The sequence below is a fragment of the Emys orbicularis genome, chromosome 1 (genome assembly GCF_028017835.1).
Source record: "Emys orbicularis isolate rEmyOrb1 chromosome 1, rEmyOrb1.hap1, whole genome shotgun sequence".
Lineage (NCBI taxonomy): Eukaryota > Metazoa > Chordata > Testudines > Emydidae > Emys > Emys orbicularis.
Window position 1 is genome coordinate 130,642,912 of NC_088683.1, and position 17,117 is coordinate 130,660,028.

Consider the following 17,117-nt stretch of genomic DNA (forward strand, 5'->3'; position numbering starts at 1 on the left):
TTATACTAATGACGCAGAGAAGGAAGAGACAACTGCTCGCTCAGTTTGAGGCCAAAGGTGGTTGAGAAGGAACTGAGGGTGGTTCGCTCGCGCAGTGCTAAATAGCCTTGAGGCAAACCAGGAGGCAGAGAGGGCACATGGGCAGGCCAAACGGACACTGCTACCTAACATCTCAGATTAGAGGCACAGGGGCGCAGATACACTTACAGTGGAGCACCCAGAGGGACATTACTCGAAGAAGTACTCACCTTGTGCAGTAACAATGGTTCTTCAAGATGCGTGCCCCTCTGGGTGCTCCATGGTAGGTGTGCTTGCATCCCTAGGGGGAGGGATAGCTCAGTGGTTTGAGCATTGGCCTGCTAAGCCCAGGGTTATGAGTTCAATCCTTGAGGGGGCCATTTGGGGATCTGGGGCAAAATCAGTACTTGGTCCTGCTAGTGAAGGCAGGGGGCTGGACTCGATGACCTTTCAAGGTCCCTTCCAGTTCTAGAAGATGGGATATCTCCATTAATTTCAATTTCCTACGCTACTGATGGGAGACCTTTGGTAGCAGTGTCCTTTAGGCCCACACATGTGCTGTCTCTTCTTGGGCCCCGTCACAAGGCTAGTCAGCACACGCAGGTTAACCCCCCTCAGTTCCTTCTCTACCAAAGAGTCATTGACAAGAACTGTGAAGTAGCGGAGAGGAGGGTGGCTTGTAGAGCACTCATAGGGACACATCTCGAAGACTGAATCTGAGGAATCGTCTGTAAGATGGTAGGATTGAGATATGAAAGTAGGCATCCTGAAGGTCGAGGGCCAAAAACAAGCCTCCCTGTTCCAACATTGGAATGATCACTGAGCTGGGTGTTGGGAGGTGCGTGGTTTGTGCTGGAGCTGCAGACTGAATTTTCTCTTTTTTTGTCCCAGTGTGTAGACGCCCAGTGAACAGAGTGGCCCTAGAATCCTTCAGGATGTGAAGAGAAGCATCAGTCTTCTCTACGAAGAGCTTACTGTCTTCTAAGAGAAGGTCTTCCACAGTCGACTGTATTGCCTTCAGGAAGCCCAAAACATGGAGTCATGATGCACATCGCATCTCCACTGCCAGGGAGATGGACCTGGCCACTGTGTCGGCTGTGTTGAGAGCAGACTGCAGCGTTGTCTTGGCCACTAGCTGTCCCTCTTGAATAATGGCCTTAAATTGCTCACAGTACAACTCAGGCAGCTGCTCAATAAAATCGTTCAGTTTCAAATAATTTATGTAGTCATATTTCGCAGTCAGGGCTTGGTAATTGGTAATCTGAAACTGAAGAATGGACAAGGAATATGCCTTCTTCCGAAAAGGTACAAATGCTTTCAGTCCCTATTGTAGGGAGTGGACCTCATCTGGTATTGGCGGCCATGGGAATGAAAAGCATCCATCACGATGGAGTTGGGTGGAGGGTGGGAGAAGAGGAATTCAATCTCCCTCACTGGGACATAATACTTTTTGTCCGCCTGCTTTCAGGTAGGTACCACTGATGCTGGGGTTTGCCAAATGGTTTTTGCAGGGTCCAAAATGACCTCGTTAATAGAAGGGTGATTTTTAAGGATGAAGATGAATGAAGTATGTCAAGGAGACAATGGTGGGTGTCTTTGACTTCTTCTGGTGGTATCTGAAGAGTGTCTGCCACTCTCTTTCCTAGGTCTTGGAAGAGGCGAAAGTCATCAGCCAGAGATGGTGGGGGAGGCATGATGGCCTCATCCGGGGAGGAGGAGGATATGGTTCTCTGTGTCACCTCTTCCTTAATACCACCTTCCTGTTCCTCCATGATTACTTCTGGAGGTTCTGAAGCCCTGGATACCACAGCTGAAGAGATGTGCCTCAAGGGTTCTCGGTTGGGGCTAGAATCTTGAGAGGCATGGTGGCAATATGCAGCCCAAGGATCCCAGTATGGCCACTGGGCTGATGGTGGTATAGAGGTCGGTAGTGGTGCCCAGGGGTGGCCATATCAAGATGGCGATGGTGGGGCCGTCTGAGGGTATGCTTGGGGGCCCTGTTGATATTGGGAGCCATAAGGAGCTTGGGAGGAGTACTGTGATGCCACATCCTCCAGTTTGCTATCCAAGCCCTCACTAGAGAGCAGGGGAGTGTGGTAAGGCAGCAGGGAAGACTCCTGTGCAGGGCAAAGACTCAGTGAGGCAGTCCCAGTACCAAAAGGAGGTGCCTCCAGTGCATCAGGTACATGGAGGTCTCTTGAGTGCCAGAATTCCAGCAGTACCAACCGATTTGGTGCCGTTGGCGGTACCGGGGGGGATGGGGATCTTGCCGGTACCGGTCGCTTTGGTGCTGGATGAGGTGTTGATGATGGTACCGATGGAGCACTGCATACCGGTAATGCCTTCTCAGCAGAGTGCTTCCTCCTATCCTTGTCCCTCGGTGCCATTGACTTGCTGCCCATGCCCATTGGCTACGTAGGCTTGTCAATGATAACTGAGCTGAGACTGTCTTGGTGCCAATGGTACCGAGGACACTATGCATGCCGGAGATCATTTGCAGCTATCTTGGGGCTCACTGTGGGGAGTTCCCACTACCTTTTACGACAATTTATGAGAGGGGTCAGTAGCTTGTTTCTTCAACCCACAGGCTTTGGATGTTGAGGGCTGTGGGGAAGACTCAGGTCTGCCAAGTGACTTGTGGCATGGGTCCAGAGAGGGTTGGAGAGCTGCCTCCATGAAAATGACCTTCTGCCTGAGCTCTCTATCCTTATGGGACCTGGGCTGGAGTTGCTGGCAAAGACCACACTTTTGTTGAATGTGGCCTTCCCCGAGGCAGCGTTTGCACTGGAAGTGCTTGTCTGCAACAGGGATCACCTCTTTGCAACAGAGGCACTGCTTGAAGCCTGGTGAACTGGGCATAACCAGTTGGGGGAAGGGTCCCCAACGAGGAAAATAACAGAAAAAAAATAAAGTCTCTCTTTTTTTTTTTAGGGAGAAAAGATAAAAAAGAGAAAAAAACTACAACTAGAACTACAACTAAGTACTATAAGGCTAACTATAGAAATGCAAAATGAAAAGTAATGGTCCTAACGGACTTCAAATAGCTCTGTCTCTAGCCAGGGGCAGCTGAGAAGAAACTGAGGGGGGTTAACCCATGCGCACTGAATAGCCTCGTGGTGCAGCACAAGTAGAGACAGGGCATGTGCGGGCCTAAAGGACACTGATCCGATCAGCAGCGCAGGGATGCTAGCACAGCTACAGTGTATCACCCATAGGGACATGACTCAGGGTATGTCTACACTACGAAATTAGGTCGAATTTATAGAAGCCGGTTTTATAGAAATCGGTTGCATACAGCCGATTGTGTGTGTCCCCACATAAAATGCTCTAAGTGCTCTAGTCGGCGGACCGCATCCACAGTACCGAGGCTAGCGTCGACTTCCGGAGCATTGCACTATGGGTAGCTATCCCACAGTTCCCGCAGTCTCCACCGCCCATTGGAATTCTGGGTTGAGATCCCAATGCCCGAATGATGCAAAACAGTGTCGCGGGGGGTTCTGGGTACGTGTCGTGAGGCCCCTCCCCCTCCGTCAGAGCAATGGCAGACAATAGATTCGCGCCTTTTTACCTGGGTTACCTGTGCAGACAACATACCACGGCAAGCATGGAGCCCGCTCAGCTCAGCTCACCGTCACCATATGTCATCTGGGTGCCAGCAGACATGGGACTGCATTGCTACACAGCAGCAGCAGCTAACTGCCTTTTGGCGGTAAACGGTGCAGCATGACTGGTAGCCGTGGGGCTGGCAGCCGTAGGGCTGCATTGCACCAGCCCCTTGCCTTTTGGTAGAAGATGGTATATTACGATTGGTATCCGTCGTCATCGTACTGCAGTGGCTGTCGATCATGGGCACCTGGGCAGACATGCTCAGTCCTATTGAACTGTCTTGACGATGATGGCTATCAGTCGTAGTATGCTATTTTCTGCCAAGCGCCCAGTATTTTCTGCTAAGCACCCAGAAGAGGCCGAGGGCGATCTGGGTGCTGGCAGACGTGGGGCTGGCAGACGTGGAGCTGCATTGCTACACAGCAGCAGCCCCTTGCCTTTTGGTAGAAGATGGTATATTACGACTGGTATCCATCGTCATCATACTGCAGTGGCTATCAGTCATGCTGCACTGTCGGCTGCCAGCTTAAGATGTAAAAAATAGATTTGTTCTGTATTCATTAGCTTCCCCCTCCCTCCGTGAAATCAATGGCCTGCTAAACCCAGGGTTTTGAGTTCAATCTTTGGGGGGGGCCATTCTGTGTGACAGTTGTTTGTGTTTCTCCCTGATGCACAGCCACCTTTGTTGATTTTAATTCCCTGTACCTGTACGCCATGTCGTCACTCGCCCCTCCCTCCCTCCCTCCTTCCCCTGGTCCGTCAGATACTAGTTTCGCGCCTTTTTTCAGACCAGGCGCCATAGCTAGCACTGGGATCATGGAGCCCGCTCAGATCACCGCGGCAATTATGAGCACTATGAACACCACGCGCATTGTCCTGGAGTATATGCAGAGCCAGGACATGCCAAAGCAAAACCAGGACCAGCCGAGGAGGCGATTGCAGCGCGGCGACGAGAGTGATGAGGAAATTGACATGGACATAGACTTCTCACAAGGCACAGGCCCCAGCAATGTGGAAATCATGGTGTTCCTGGGGCAGGTTCATGCCGTGGAACGCCGATTCTGGGCCCGGGAAACAAGCACAGACTGGTGGGACCACATCGTGATGCAGGTGTGGGACGATTCCCAGTGGCTGCGAAACTTTCGCATGCGTAAGGTCACTTTCATGGAACTTTGTGACTTGCTTTCCCCTGCCATGAAGCGCCAGAATACCAGGATGAGAGCAGCCCTCACAGTTGAGAAGCGAGTGGCGATAGCCCTGTGGAAGCTTGCAACGCCAGACAGCTACCGGTCAGTCGGGAATCAATTTGGAGTGGGCAAATCTACTGTGGGGGCTGCTGTGATCCAAGTTGCCAGGGCAATCAAAGACCTGGTGATATCAAGGGTAGTGACTCTGGGAAACGTGCAGGCCATAGTGGATGGCTTTGCTGCAATGGGATTCCCAAACTGTGGTGGGGCCATAGACGGAACCCATATCCCTATCTTGGCACCGGAGCACCAAGCCACCGAGTACATAAACCGCAAGGGGTACTTTTCAATGCTGCTGCAAGCCCTGGTGGATCACAAGGGACGTTTCACCAACATCAACGTGGGATGGCCGGGAAAGGTACATGATGCTCGCGTCTTCAGGCACTCTGCTCTGTTTCGAAAGCTGGAGGAAGGGACTTTCTTCCCGGACCAGAAAATAACCGTTGGGGATGTTGAAATGCCTATCGTGATCCTTGGGGACCCAGCCTACCCCTTAATGCCATGACTCATGAAGCCGTACACAGGCAGCCTGGACAGGAGTCAGGACCTGTTCAACTACAGGCTGAGCAAGTGCCGAATGGTGGTGGAATGTGCATTTGGACGTTTAAAAGCGCGCTGGCGCAGCTTACTGACTCGCTCAGACCTTAGCGAAAAGAATATCCCCATTGTTATTGCTGCTTGCTGTGCGCTCCACAATATCTGTGAGAGTAAGGGGGAGACATTTAGGGCGGGGTGGGAGGTTGAGGCAAATCGCCTGGCCGCTGATTACGCGCAGCCAGACACCAGGGCGGTTAGAGGAGCACAGCAGGGCGCGGTGCGCATCAGAGAAGCTTTGAAAACGAGTTTTGTGACTGGCCAGGCTACAGTGTGAAACTTCTGTTTGTTTCTCCTTGATGAACCCTCCGCCCCCCCCCCCACCCCACCCGGTTCACTCTACTTCCCTGTAAGCCAACCACCCCACCCTCCCCTCCCCCCTTCGAGCACCGCTTGCAGAGGCAATAAAGTCATTGTTACTTCACATTCATGCATTCTTTATTAATTCATCACACAACTAGGGGGATAATTGCAAAGGTAGCCCGGGATGGGTGGGGGAGGAGGGAAGGAAAAGGACACACTGCAGTTTAAAACTTTAACTCTTATTGAAGGCCAGCCTTCTGATGCTAGGGCAATCATCTGGGGTGGAGTGACTGGGTGGCCGTGTTCTTGGGCATCTGGGTGAGGAGGCTATGGAACTTGGGGAGGAGGGCTGTTGGTTACACAGGGGCTGTAGCGGCAGTCTCTGCTCCTGCTGCCTTTCCTGCAGCTCAACCATACACTGGAGCATATCAGTTTGATGCTCCAGCAGCCGGAGCATCGACTCTTGCCTTCTGTCTGCAAGCTGACGCCACCTATCATCTTCAGCCCGCAACTTGCTCTGTTCATGCCGCGATTCAGCACGCCACCTCTCCTCTCGTTCATATTGTGCTTTTCTGTAATCAGTCATTGACTGCCTCCACGCATTCTACTGTGCTCTGTCAGCATGGGAGGACATCTGGAGCTCTGTGAACATGTCATCCCGTGTCCTCCGTTTTCTCTTTCTAATCTTCACTAGCCTCTGTGAAGGAGAAACATTTGCAGCTGGTGGAGGAGAAGGGAGAGGTGGTTAAAAAAGACACATTTTAGAGAACAATGGGTACACTCTTTCACGTTAAATTTTGCTGTTCACATTATACAGCACATGTGCTTTCGTTACAAGGTCGCATTTTTCCTCTTATATTGAGGGCCTGCCGGTTTGGTGTGAGAGATCACTCACGCAGTGCCAGGACACAGATTTCGGCTTGCAGGCAGCCATGGTAAGACACAGTCTTTTGGCTTTTTTAACCTTCTTAACATGTGGGAATGGTTTCAAACAGTAGTCCTCTCATTTCCCATACCAAGCACCCATTGGGTTGGCCATTTAAAATGGGTTTGCAATGTAAAAGGAGGGGCTGCGGTTTCAGGGTTAACATGCAGCACAAACCCAACTAACTCCCCTCCCCCCCACACCCAATTCTCTGGGATGATCACTTCACCCCTCCCCCTCCCCCCACCGCGTGGCTAACAGCGGGGAATATTTCTGTTCAGCAGAGCAGGAACGGGCACCTCTGAATATCCCCTTAATAAAATCGCCCCATTTCAACCAGGTGACCGTGAATGATATCACTCTCCTGAGGATAACAAAGAGCGATAAGGAATGGATGTTGTCTGCATGCCAGCAAACACCGGGACCATACGCTGCCATGCTTTGTTATGCAATGATTCCAGACTACGTGCTACTGGCCTGGCGTGGTAAAGTGTCCTACCATGGCGGACGGGATAAGGCAGCCCACCCCAGAAACCTTTTGCAAAGGCTTTGGGAGTACATCCAGGAGAGTTTTCTGGAGATGTCCCTGGAGGATTTCCGCTCCATCCCCATACACGTTAACAGACTTTTCCAGTAGCTGTACTGGCCGCGATTGCCAGGGCAAATTAATCATTAATCATTAAACACGCTTGCTTTTAAACCATGTGTAATATTTACAAAGGTACACTCACCAGAGGTCCCCTGTGTGCCCTCAGGGTCTGGGAGCACGCCTTGGGTGAGTTCGGGGGTTACTGGTTCCAGGTCCAGGGTGATAAACATATCCTGGCTGTTGGGGAAACCGGTTTCTCTGCTTCCTTGCTGCTGTGAGCTATCTACATTATCTCCATCCTCATCTTCCTCGTACCCCGAACCTGCTTCCCTGTGTGTTTCTCCATTAATGGAGTCAAAGCACAGGGTTGGGGTAGTGGTGGCTGCACCCCCTAGAATGGCATGCAGCTCCGCGTAGAAGCGACATGTTTGCGGCTCTGCCCCGGACCTTCCGTTTGCTTCTCTGGCTTTGTGGTAGGCTTGCCTTAGCTCCTTAATTTTCATGCGGCACTGCTGTGTGTCCCTGTTATGGCCTCTGTCCTTCATGGCCTTGGAGACCTTTTCTAATATTTTGCCATTTCGTTTACTGCTTCGGAGTTCAGCTAGCACTGATTCATCTCCCCATATGGCAAGCAGATCCCGTACCTCCCGTTCTGTCCATGCTGGAGCTCTTTTGCGATCCTGGGACTCCATCACGGTTACCTGTGCTGATGAGCTCTGCGTGGTCACCTGTGCTCTCCACGCTGAGCAAACAGGAAATGAAATTCAAACGTTCACGGGGCTTTTCCTGTCTACCTGGCCAGTGCATCTGAGTTGAGAGTGCTGTCCAGAGCGGTCACAATGAAGCACTGTGGGATAGCTCCCGGAGGCCAATAACGTCGAATTCCATCCACACTACCCCAATTCCGACCCCCTAAGGCCGATTTTATCGCTAATCCCCTCGTCGGAGGTGGAGTAAAGAAACCGGTTTAAAAGGCCCTTTAAGTCGAAAGAAAGGGCTTCGTCGTGTGAACGTTTCCAGGCTTAATTTGATTTAACGCTGCTAAAGTCGACCTAAACACGTAGTGTAGACCAGGCCTCAAAGAAGAAAAAGAAGTTTATCTTACTGATCGGAAACTGAGAGGTAAAATGACTTGCCCAAGGTTACCCAGCAGGCCAGTGGCAGAGCTAGGAACAGAACCCAGGTCTCCAGAGTCTCAGTATAGTGTTCTATCCAGTGGGCCTTATATATTAAACTAATTTTGTTTTAAAAATTTTCATAATTTTACAGGACTTTTAGAAATTCATCTTCCATTATGTCCTCTTTTAATTACCTAGAATATAAATATTATAAAAAGGGGGACATTGTTTGATGAAGATTGTAATAGTATGAGTATTGGGTAAAACCAGATGATTTATGGTCTATTAGTCATCCGTTACAAAATACCATATATTTAAAAGTGTTTAAGAATTTTTAAGCACCATTGCCTAGCATCTGGAATCTTTACAAAAATATTAAATCATGGAAATCAGACACCAAGCTAACCAAAAAGGGTAGCTTAAAACTACAAACACTATTGTCAGGACCAGGAAATATCTGCAACCAAATTGCCCTCACTCTTTCAAACAGATATTAAGTTCACTGAAAGCCTGACCAAGTAAGCATGGTTTCCATCATGACCTGAGTGAAAGTTGCCAAATTGGGGTCTGGCATCTCACCAGAGGAGCGAGTTGCATAAAAGAAGGCCCCGCACTGGGAAAGTGCTCGTTCTGGTCATGGAACGTTTGGTCTTTGGAACAGACAACAAGAGTATCCTTCACTCATACTTCTCCACCTGTCAAGGGACATGCGTGGCAAAGACCCACAATAAACATAAGACAAAAAAGTATTATTCATGCAGGAAAATTAAAATGTGGTGGGATTCCTTTGTTCAGCATAAATAGCTCTTCCTGTAATCTTTGTTCCATTCATTTTTATTTCTGATGCAAAGGAGTTTCAAAAGTAAAAATGATGGGACACCGAATTTGTGTGAAATGTAGGGAATTTGGGACTAACGAGTGATATCCTTTGAAATTAAGTAAATATGAATGGTGTGTTTACAATATATTTGATCTTGCTGCAAGGGCACATATTGTGAGAGATGAATTCTTAGGTTCAGGGGTGAAATTCTAGCCCCATTAAAGTCAATGACAAAAACGCCATTGACATCAATGGACCCAGGATTTCACCCCTGAGGTTTAAGACATGCAGATATCTAGAAGAATCATAAAACACTGTCATGTGTTGTTATCTATAAATAGTTCCCTGCCCCATCTAATGTGGACAAGGCCTGAGCAGATTAAAAAGGGACAATTAAATTTATATGCTTCACCTGGAGGAGAGCCAGGGACAGATAAAGTCTAACTGAAAATGAAGCCCAGCTGGGGAGGGGCAAGCTGGACTTGTACAAAGCCAGGAAGTTGAGAGCGAGAGGCCGGTCAGGGATGAGCTCTGTGGTCACTGTTTAGCGAGAAAAGGAATTGGCCACGGACCAGGAGGAGTTCTAGGAGGAAAGTAAGCCCTGGGATCCTACCCTGAACTACAGAGTCAGGCAAGAAACCAAGCGTGGTGGAGTAGCCACTGGGAGGAAAGGAAGCTCAAGTTGGCAAATTCAGAAATGAGCCAGGAGATAGAGAAGTGAGGTAGGAAGGAACCCAGGGAAATAGCAACAGGGTCTGAGATTGACTAGACGGTGGTTGCTAGGCATAGGGTCCCTCAGCTGGAACCCGGAGTAATGGGTGGGTCTGGGTTACCCTGCCAGCCACTGGGAAAGTGGCCCTGGACCTGGACTTAGACCAGAAAACTGCCTGGCAGGGCATATGGATAGCTTGTCTAGTGGGATTTTGACCCCCAGAAGGGGAAGCCTAACTAGTGACTTAGTCCTCTGGGCAGGTCATGAAGAGGGAGCACCCCAAGTCCCAGAAAGAGAGAAAGCCCATGAAGTGAGAAACCAATAGAAAGGAGGACCAGATCAGGCAAGAGCTGATCCCCAGATCCAGTCACAAGTTGTCCCAGTAGTGAGTGAACCCTGTTACAACAATATTTAAATATCATTTTAATCTTTACATCATACAACATTCCCTATTAGTGATTGTTATATTCATTATCAGCCTACATGAAGCCATATATACATTACTACAGCAACATAACTATGAGAAAGCTCTGTGGTTGTTTTCACACTGGTGCATCTTTTGAATTACCTTATCTGAGAAATATCACCTGAAAGATATGGTATATGTAGGTTGGAATATTTCTGTTTATAGCATGATTAAAGTGACACTATATTTTGTCAATGTCTAGAGAAAACTCCAATGGAAAAATGCATGTAGAAATCTTTCCATTATGTGCTTGTGTTTAAGAGCAAGATTTACTTTAAGATTTAATACTAGCGAATGACATGAACTGAAGAAACTATAATAGCAATATTTTTGACAAAGTAATAGTTGATCATTGTTATGTCGCATTGTGAATGACTAGAAGCAAATCAGATTTATCTGTTGAATGCACAAAGCAATATAGTTACTGCAGATGATACTCTCATACAGCACCTGCTGCTATAAAATGTATATCTGCAGTGAGGCCTTTAAAGTTAACTAGTACATACAAGAAAAAAATCCAACTGATTATTTTCAGGGATGATCTTACTTTCACATAAATGAGTTTAATTATATAAACTATGTTATGGAATCTTTAAATAGTAACACATGATCTGGTTTCTGCTTCGCTCACATTCTCAGTAAGAACTGACTTGTGTGCCTTGCACCACTATTTAAGACTCAAGCAATCTCCGTTTTTGTTAAAGAGCTAGTTAAAAAGTTAAGTTGTTCTTCTCCCCTTCCTCTTTGATTTTCCATATGCTCTTAGCACTGCTGCCTGTGAATATAGGCTATCTTCTGGCTATTTTCCTCTTGCGGGTTTTGGTCTCTGTGTATAAGTGTGGGTCCAGATTGAACCAAAATACCGAAGAATGTCCATTTTCTGGCTTTAAATGGGAAATGTGGGCTTGGGGAGTTGGCTAGCTCCATTTGAACTCAAATCAGGTCCAAAGAAATTAGATTTTGAAAAATTTCCTTTAACCTAACTCAGATCCCTGAGGGCAGGTTGAGTCCCAAAAATCCTTTTGTATCCATCTATCACTTCTATATCATCCTTATCACCACAGTATCTGAATTCTGGCCATAATGCTGCAGTGTCTGGTTAACCTGAACTAGTACCTGGGTTTTAATCTAGGAGCTGGCCTGATTTGCCCTTCTCTCAGTCCAGTTCAGGTTCTAGTTTTGCAATGCCCCCCCAAATTCAGAAGAGTTTTGTCTTAATTTTGTTTAAATTCAGTTGTCCAGAAGTGACATCACTACATCATCTAGCTCCCCAGTGTTCCTATAGTTAATCCTATAGTGATTACTGATGACCACTACATAGTCAAAGTGGTTAGCATTAGTAAGTTCCATTGAAGGTATGCTGTACTTCACACTTTCATTTAACCCTTTAAACAGAAGTACACTTAAAAAGTGCAAGCTTGAAGCACACAAACATGGTAATAAAGTGGTAATACTGGTCGAGCTGCTCTTCCAGTAATTCACCCCATCCCTTGTTTCTGGGATAAAGTAAGTAGCACATTTTTTTACATTTAAAAGTAAGTTTCAAATGCCTTTTGCCAAGATGTAGCCCAGCCAAGATCAAAATCTTTTTCAGGAACCAGCAGCCACCAGCCTCTCAGTCAACACAGGTAACTGCCATTGGTGTCAAGGTACTATCATACTGCCCTCAATCCACAGTGGTTGTCCTAAATTTGACTAAATCCTATAAGTAAAATGTATGCTCTTCAGGGCAGAGACTGTCTTCAATTGTTTTCTTATATAATGCTGACCACATAGTTAACGTCTAACAAAGAAATAATTAATAAAAGTAATAATAATAATTAGTAATAATGATCTGAACCTAAAAGGCATTTTGGAAAAAAACAAATATTGAAATTTGAGTATTAGGTTCTGAACATGCCCAGGATTAAACTTTAGTTATTTTTCAGTTCTGATTATTTTTATACAGTAAATTCCTCTTAAAGTACCAGTATTTACTTGAATGAAAGTGAGTACCCTTCCCACTAGGAAACTAAATATAAAATGACAAACAAATAGAAGGCAATTCTGAGTGAAGGCTGTCACTCTATTGTGCCTGCCTACCTTACTGCTGCAAACATGGCCCTCTAGCTCAGTGGTTCTCAAACTTTTGTACTGGTGACCCCTTTCACATAGCAAGCCACAGAGTGTGACCCCCCCTTATAAATGAAAAACTCTTTTTTATATATTTAACACCATTATAAACGCTGGAGGCAAAGCGGGGTTTCGGGTGGAGGTTGACAGCTCATAACCCCCCATGTAATAACCTCGCAATCCCCTGAGGGGTCCCAACCCCCAGTTTGAGAACCCCTGATCTAGCTAGTTCTATCAGATTTTACATACTGTTCCATACACGTTGCAACACAGGCACAAATGAGGCAAATTAACGAAGGAAGTCACAAAAAGCAATAATCAAGTTATGAGGCTGCAATGCTAAAAAATGTCTCTAAAGAAAACAATATGACTCTTACCTATTCATTAGCTCTTGAAAAGTTCCATTTGGTAATGGAAATATAAAGCCATTTATGACTGACTTTAAGTAATCCAAAGACACAAATCCACTCTGACTGACATCAAATGCTCTGAAGGCTTTTTCAATGTCCTGATAGGTTGAGTACAGCTGAAATGAATACAATTTACAGTGTTTTGTTCAGAAAATTCAAGCTCATGAAGTTTTTAAAACAATAATGTATTTTTTACAAGACCTTTTCAAATGTTCTTCTCTGTAAACTGATCAAATAGGTTACCATGGCAAGCTCTGTCAGATGTTTAATTAATATGCTCACTACAAAACAGTATTGCCCAATCACAGAGACTCAAGTGACAAGGCAGACAAGTTTCTCACAGAAAGATAGCACATATAATAACTCTACCTCAAAATTCAGGGCTAAAAATATTGGTGGATCTGCCTGCTTGATACATCTGTTTTAATATACTTTTAAAGACAACCCTATTGTAACTCAGAAGAAATGTTATAAGAAACAGAATCGTTAATATACCTATTATATAAACATATTGCACATTTCTTTGGTTATTCTTTTAGTTCATGGGCTGTTGCATAGAAACTAGGGGAGTGTGGTTTTGCTTATGGGACTTACTGCAAATTTCAGTAAGGATAATAAAACAGCAGGAAGATTGGTTTTATTCACCAAAAGTTCAGTCAGTACTGTGTGTTGAATAGTACAAACATTCCTGGGGCTTTCCATCACCCTTTTTGGTGCTTTACCCTACCTTTTTCTAATCTGTTTACTGCTAAATGAAAACTGCAGACATCACAGGGCAGAGATAATGTATGGAGAGACTTCAGGAAGTCCAAAATAAATATCATGGGCTGATAGGGTTTACAGGGTGATGAGATGTACCCAGCCACCAACCCAGGCATCAATCTGTGTGGCTCAGGAGGACCTACTCTGACTTCAGAATCAAGAACTAAAGGGGAAAGAAGGTCAGGTGATGTCCCTGCAGCCTTAGTGCCTGCTGACCTCCAGCCTGCTAGAACTCTCCAATCACTTCAAGGCTGAGGAAGTACAGTTATAGGCTTGCAAGCTGGATTTGTACTAAAACACTAACTCTGGTCCATAGTCCCGTCCCCTTACTTTCACTATAGCCTTCTGAGAGCGGAGAGAGCTTCTTGAGGTTAAAGGACAGAACTGACTCTCAGAAGATTTGGATTCTATTCCTCTATCCACAAAATAGGTAGAACATATGTATGGAAGTGGTAGTGCAAGATCCCCTATGTTGTCCCTCTACCATGCTCTGGAAGGATCCCCTCAAGGCATAAGGAGTTAATTCCTTCTCCATGCCCATTCGACCCTTAACCTCTGTGTTCAAACTTCCCACATGGGTGCCATTTATGAGCTTCACACATATCGAACTAGGGACTGCACTTAGGCCACTAGCTTATTTCATGTAGCTCATGAAATAATTGCCAAATGATGACAACTTTTAATCATTCCGGAGCTGGGTTGGGATTCAGGCAAGTGATCTAGCAGTGAGAAGTGACAGATTCATGTATGATTTGCCTGACCCATCCAGTTTCAATATTTTTATTTTGTTTTCATCTAGAAAAGTGGTGTTTTCCTAGTTATTTATATACATTTTTTAAAGCTATGAACCTGACAAACAAGATATGAGACCTTTAGAAAGTGCGATGAAAAACAAAACTGCCATTTCTATTAAGGGCTTTTTAAAAAAACAACATAATTATTATTAATTTGTATGTTGAACACCAAAACTTTCTGTGTAATCTCCTTTCTGTGTGACGCCTGGCTCAACCCCTCCATATTTCAGAGTATTCAGACACATTAAGGACTCTCTTACCTTTTTCCTAAAAGCCATCTCAATGTCATCTAGTGTGCATTCTATCAAACTACCCTCAGCTGTTGAAGTCTGTAGTGACAGCTTATTCTGTTTTGGCATCTTATCCTGTGTCTCCTCCCAGTTCGATGCTGGTAAGGAAAACTTAATTTTAGCAAAGTCACTGCTATTGGCATCTTCAAAGAAATAAAAGTAACTGGATTTCTTTTTGAAGACCATTTCTTGTTAAATCATTAGAGAAGTCTTTATGTAAAATATTAAGATAAGTCCAAAATACAACTGATTTGTATTTCTCAGACTGGATTTCTAGGGAAGAATAATAGGCACAAAGCTTAGCATTTATAATAGTGCTTTTTATCTTCACTTTTCTTTAGGAGAATTAATTCATGTAGCATACAATCTTAACAAATACTCTTATTTGCATGTAATATCACAGGGTATTCTGATAGTTTTATCTCTTTACCAATATTGTTACAGAGCAATTAGGCCCTTGAAAACACATTTTCAGTATATGGATGACAACCCACCCACAGATCTCGGACAGCAAACATGCCTGCTAACTTTGAAAGACACTGGTTTCTCTTGACTGCTCCCTTTGTTTCTTTCACATATTCCTAAATTTGTGCTCTTTCATACTGCCCACAGCCCTTGAAAGAGCCTTTAGTTAATATATGCCAAGTGCCCTCCCCATCAAAAAACTTTCCTGTGAAGCATTCGAGCTAGAACAATCACCATCCCACTTTGTGCTTTCTCTGAACTGTATTGTGCTCTATATTATCCACACTGTGCTTTTAGAATGTAAATTCTTCAAGGCAAGAGCTCTGCTATATGTCTGGCATATTTTGATCATTGTATAGCACCAAGTGTGATCACTGTGCTAGACATGGCCCAGATTCTGACACCCCTTCTCACACTGAGTAGCATCTTACTCCTGGAGTACTCCATTTCAATAGGACAACTCATGAAGTAAGGTGCTTTTCAACATGAGCAAAGAAGTCAGGACCAGTCGGGCGCCCAGGTCTTCTAGCGGCTCCAGGGGGACGAACACGCCCCCCACCGCCAGGCCCTTCTCCACCCCCCCCTTTTGGACTGACCCCCTCCCCCCTGCAGCAAGCCCCCAGCTTTGCCCCTGCTGCCTACCCATTTGCCCCTTACTGCCTTTTGCCCCTCCCCCTTGCACCAGCCCCTCGCTAGCTCCAGTTTGTTTGCCTGCCCCGCCCTTTCCCTCTGCAGCCTTTGTTTGACCCACCCCAGCCTCTGAAGCTAGCCCCGTGGTTGCTCCGCCCCATTTCCCGCCTGGTTGCTCCCTTCCCCCTGTGGTCCCCTTGCCCTGATTAGCCCCTCCCCTCGTGCGCCCATGTCCCCTCCTATGCGCTTGTACCCCTCCCCGTTTTAGTTTGATTCTGTCTCACTGCACCCCCCAATGCTGTTATATCCTCCCTTCCTTGGTGCAACAAGAGGAGCCGGAAACCTTCCCTGAGTCGGTGACTGACCCCTAGCCCTTGATAGCCCCCCCATCCACACCCCCTTTTTTTTGGCGCCCTCCTCCCCTGCCTACAGCCTAGCGGGGAGGAGTGGTCGACCTGCTTCCCCCTTCCCTACCCCCCCTCCAGTGTTTGCTCTCCCCCCGTCCTCATTATGGCAGAGGACGAGGAGAGTGAGACCCTTCGGGCAGACCCTGCTGCCCCTCCTCCACCCGCCCCACCATCGTCCCCCCTGGCCTCTACCTCAACCGCCGCTGCCGAGCCACCTACTACCACCCCTGCTGGAACACCGGCAGCGGCGGGTAACAAGGTGACCTCCGCTGCTGCCACGTCCCTCGCCCCCTCTGACTCTGGGGGAGTCCCCCCAGCCGGCAGGAAGGGCCAGGGCACAAAGAAAGGTAAAGGCCCCGCTAAAAAAGCCAGACCCTCCATGGCAGGGGCTGCCCCCACTGCCACGGCCCCGCCATTGGCCGCGGCATCCCTCCCCGCTGTTCCCTCCACCAGCTCTGTAGGTGTCCCTCCCCCGGCCCCCAGGGCATATGCCCAGATAGCGGCGGCCCCCCCGCCTGCCGCTGCATCATCATCTCAATCAACCACCGCCTCTGCTACCATCTATAGTGGCCGGGGCCCCTTCCCCACCTTGACTAGGAAGCACGGCGTCCGTTGCCTCCTGGTACCCGCCTCGCCCCACGTGGAAACTTACGTGCGGGCGTTGGCGAGGGTGGTGGGGCCCACGGCCATTGTGGCGGCCTCCAAGATGTACGGAAAGGTCGTCTTCTTCCTAGCATCGGAGGCCGCCGCCCAGGAGGCGGTGGAGAAGGGCCTGGCGGTGGGGGGCGTGTTCGTCCCCCTGGAGCCGCTAGAAGACCTGGGCGCCCGACTGGTCCTGACTTCTGTCCC

General features: G+C 47.2%; 1 protein-coding gene across 1 annotated transcript in view; it reads right to left on the reverse strand.

Annotated features, from left to right (window-relative positions):
• Window positions 1-14,952, reverse strand: part of EFCAB6 (EF-hand calcium binding domain 6) — a 106,838-nt gene extending 91,886 nt beyond the window's left edge. The window contains exons 1-2 of the mRNA XM_065421650.1: window positions 14,737-14,952; window positions 12,888-13,036 (exon numbers count right to left, since the gene is read on the reverse strand). Coding sequence (XP_065277722.1) covers window positions 12,888-13,036; window positions 14,737-14,952 — 365 coding nt within the window. The remainder of the gene's footprint in view (window positions 1-12,887; window positions 13,037-14,736) is intronic.
• Window positions 14,953-17,117: the final 2,165 nt, after the last annotated feature.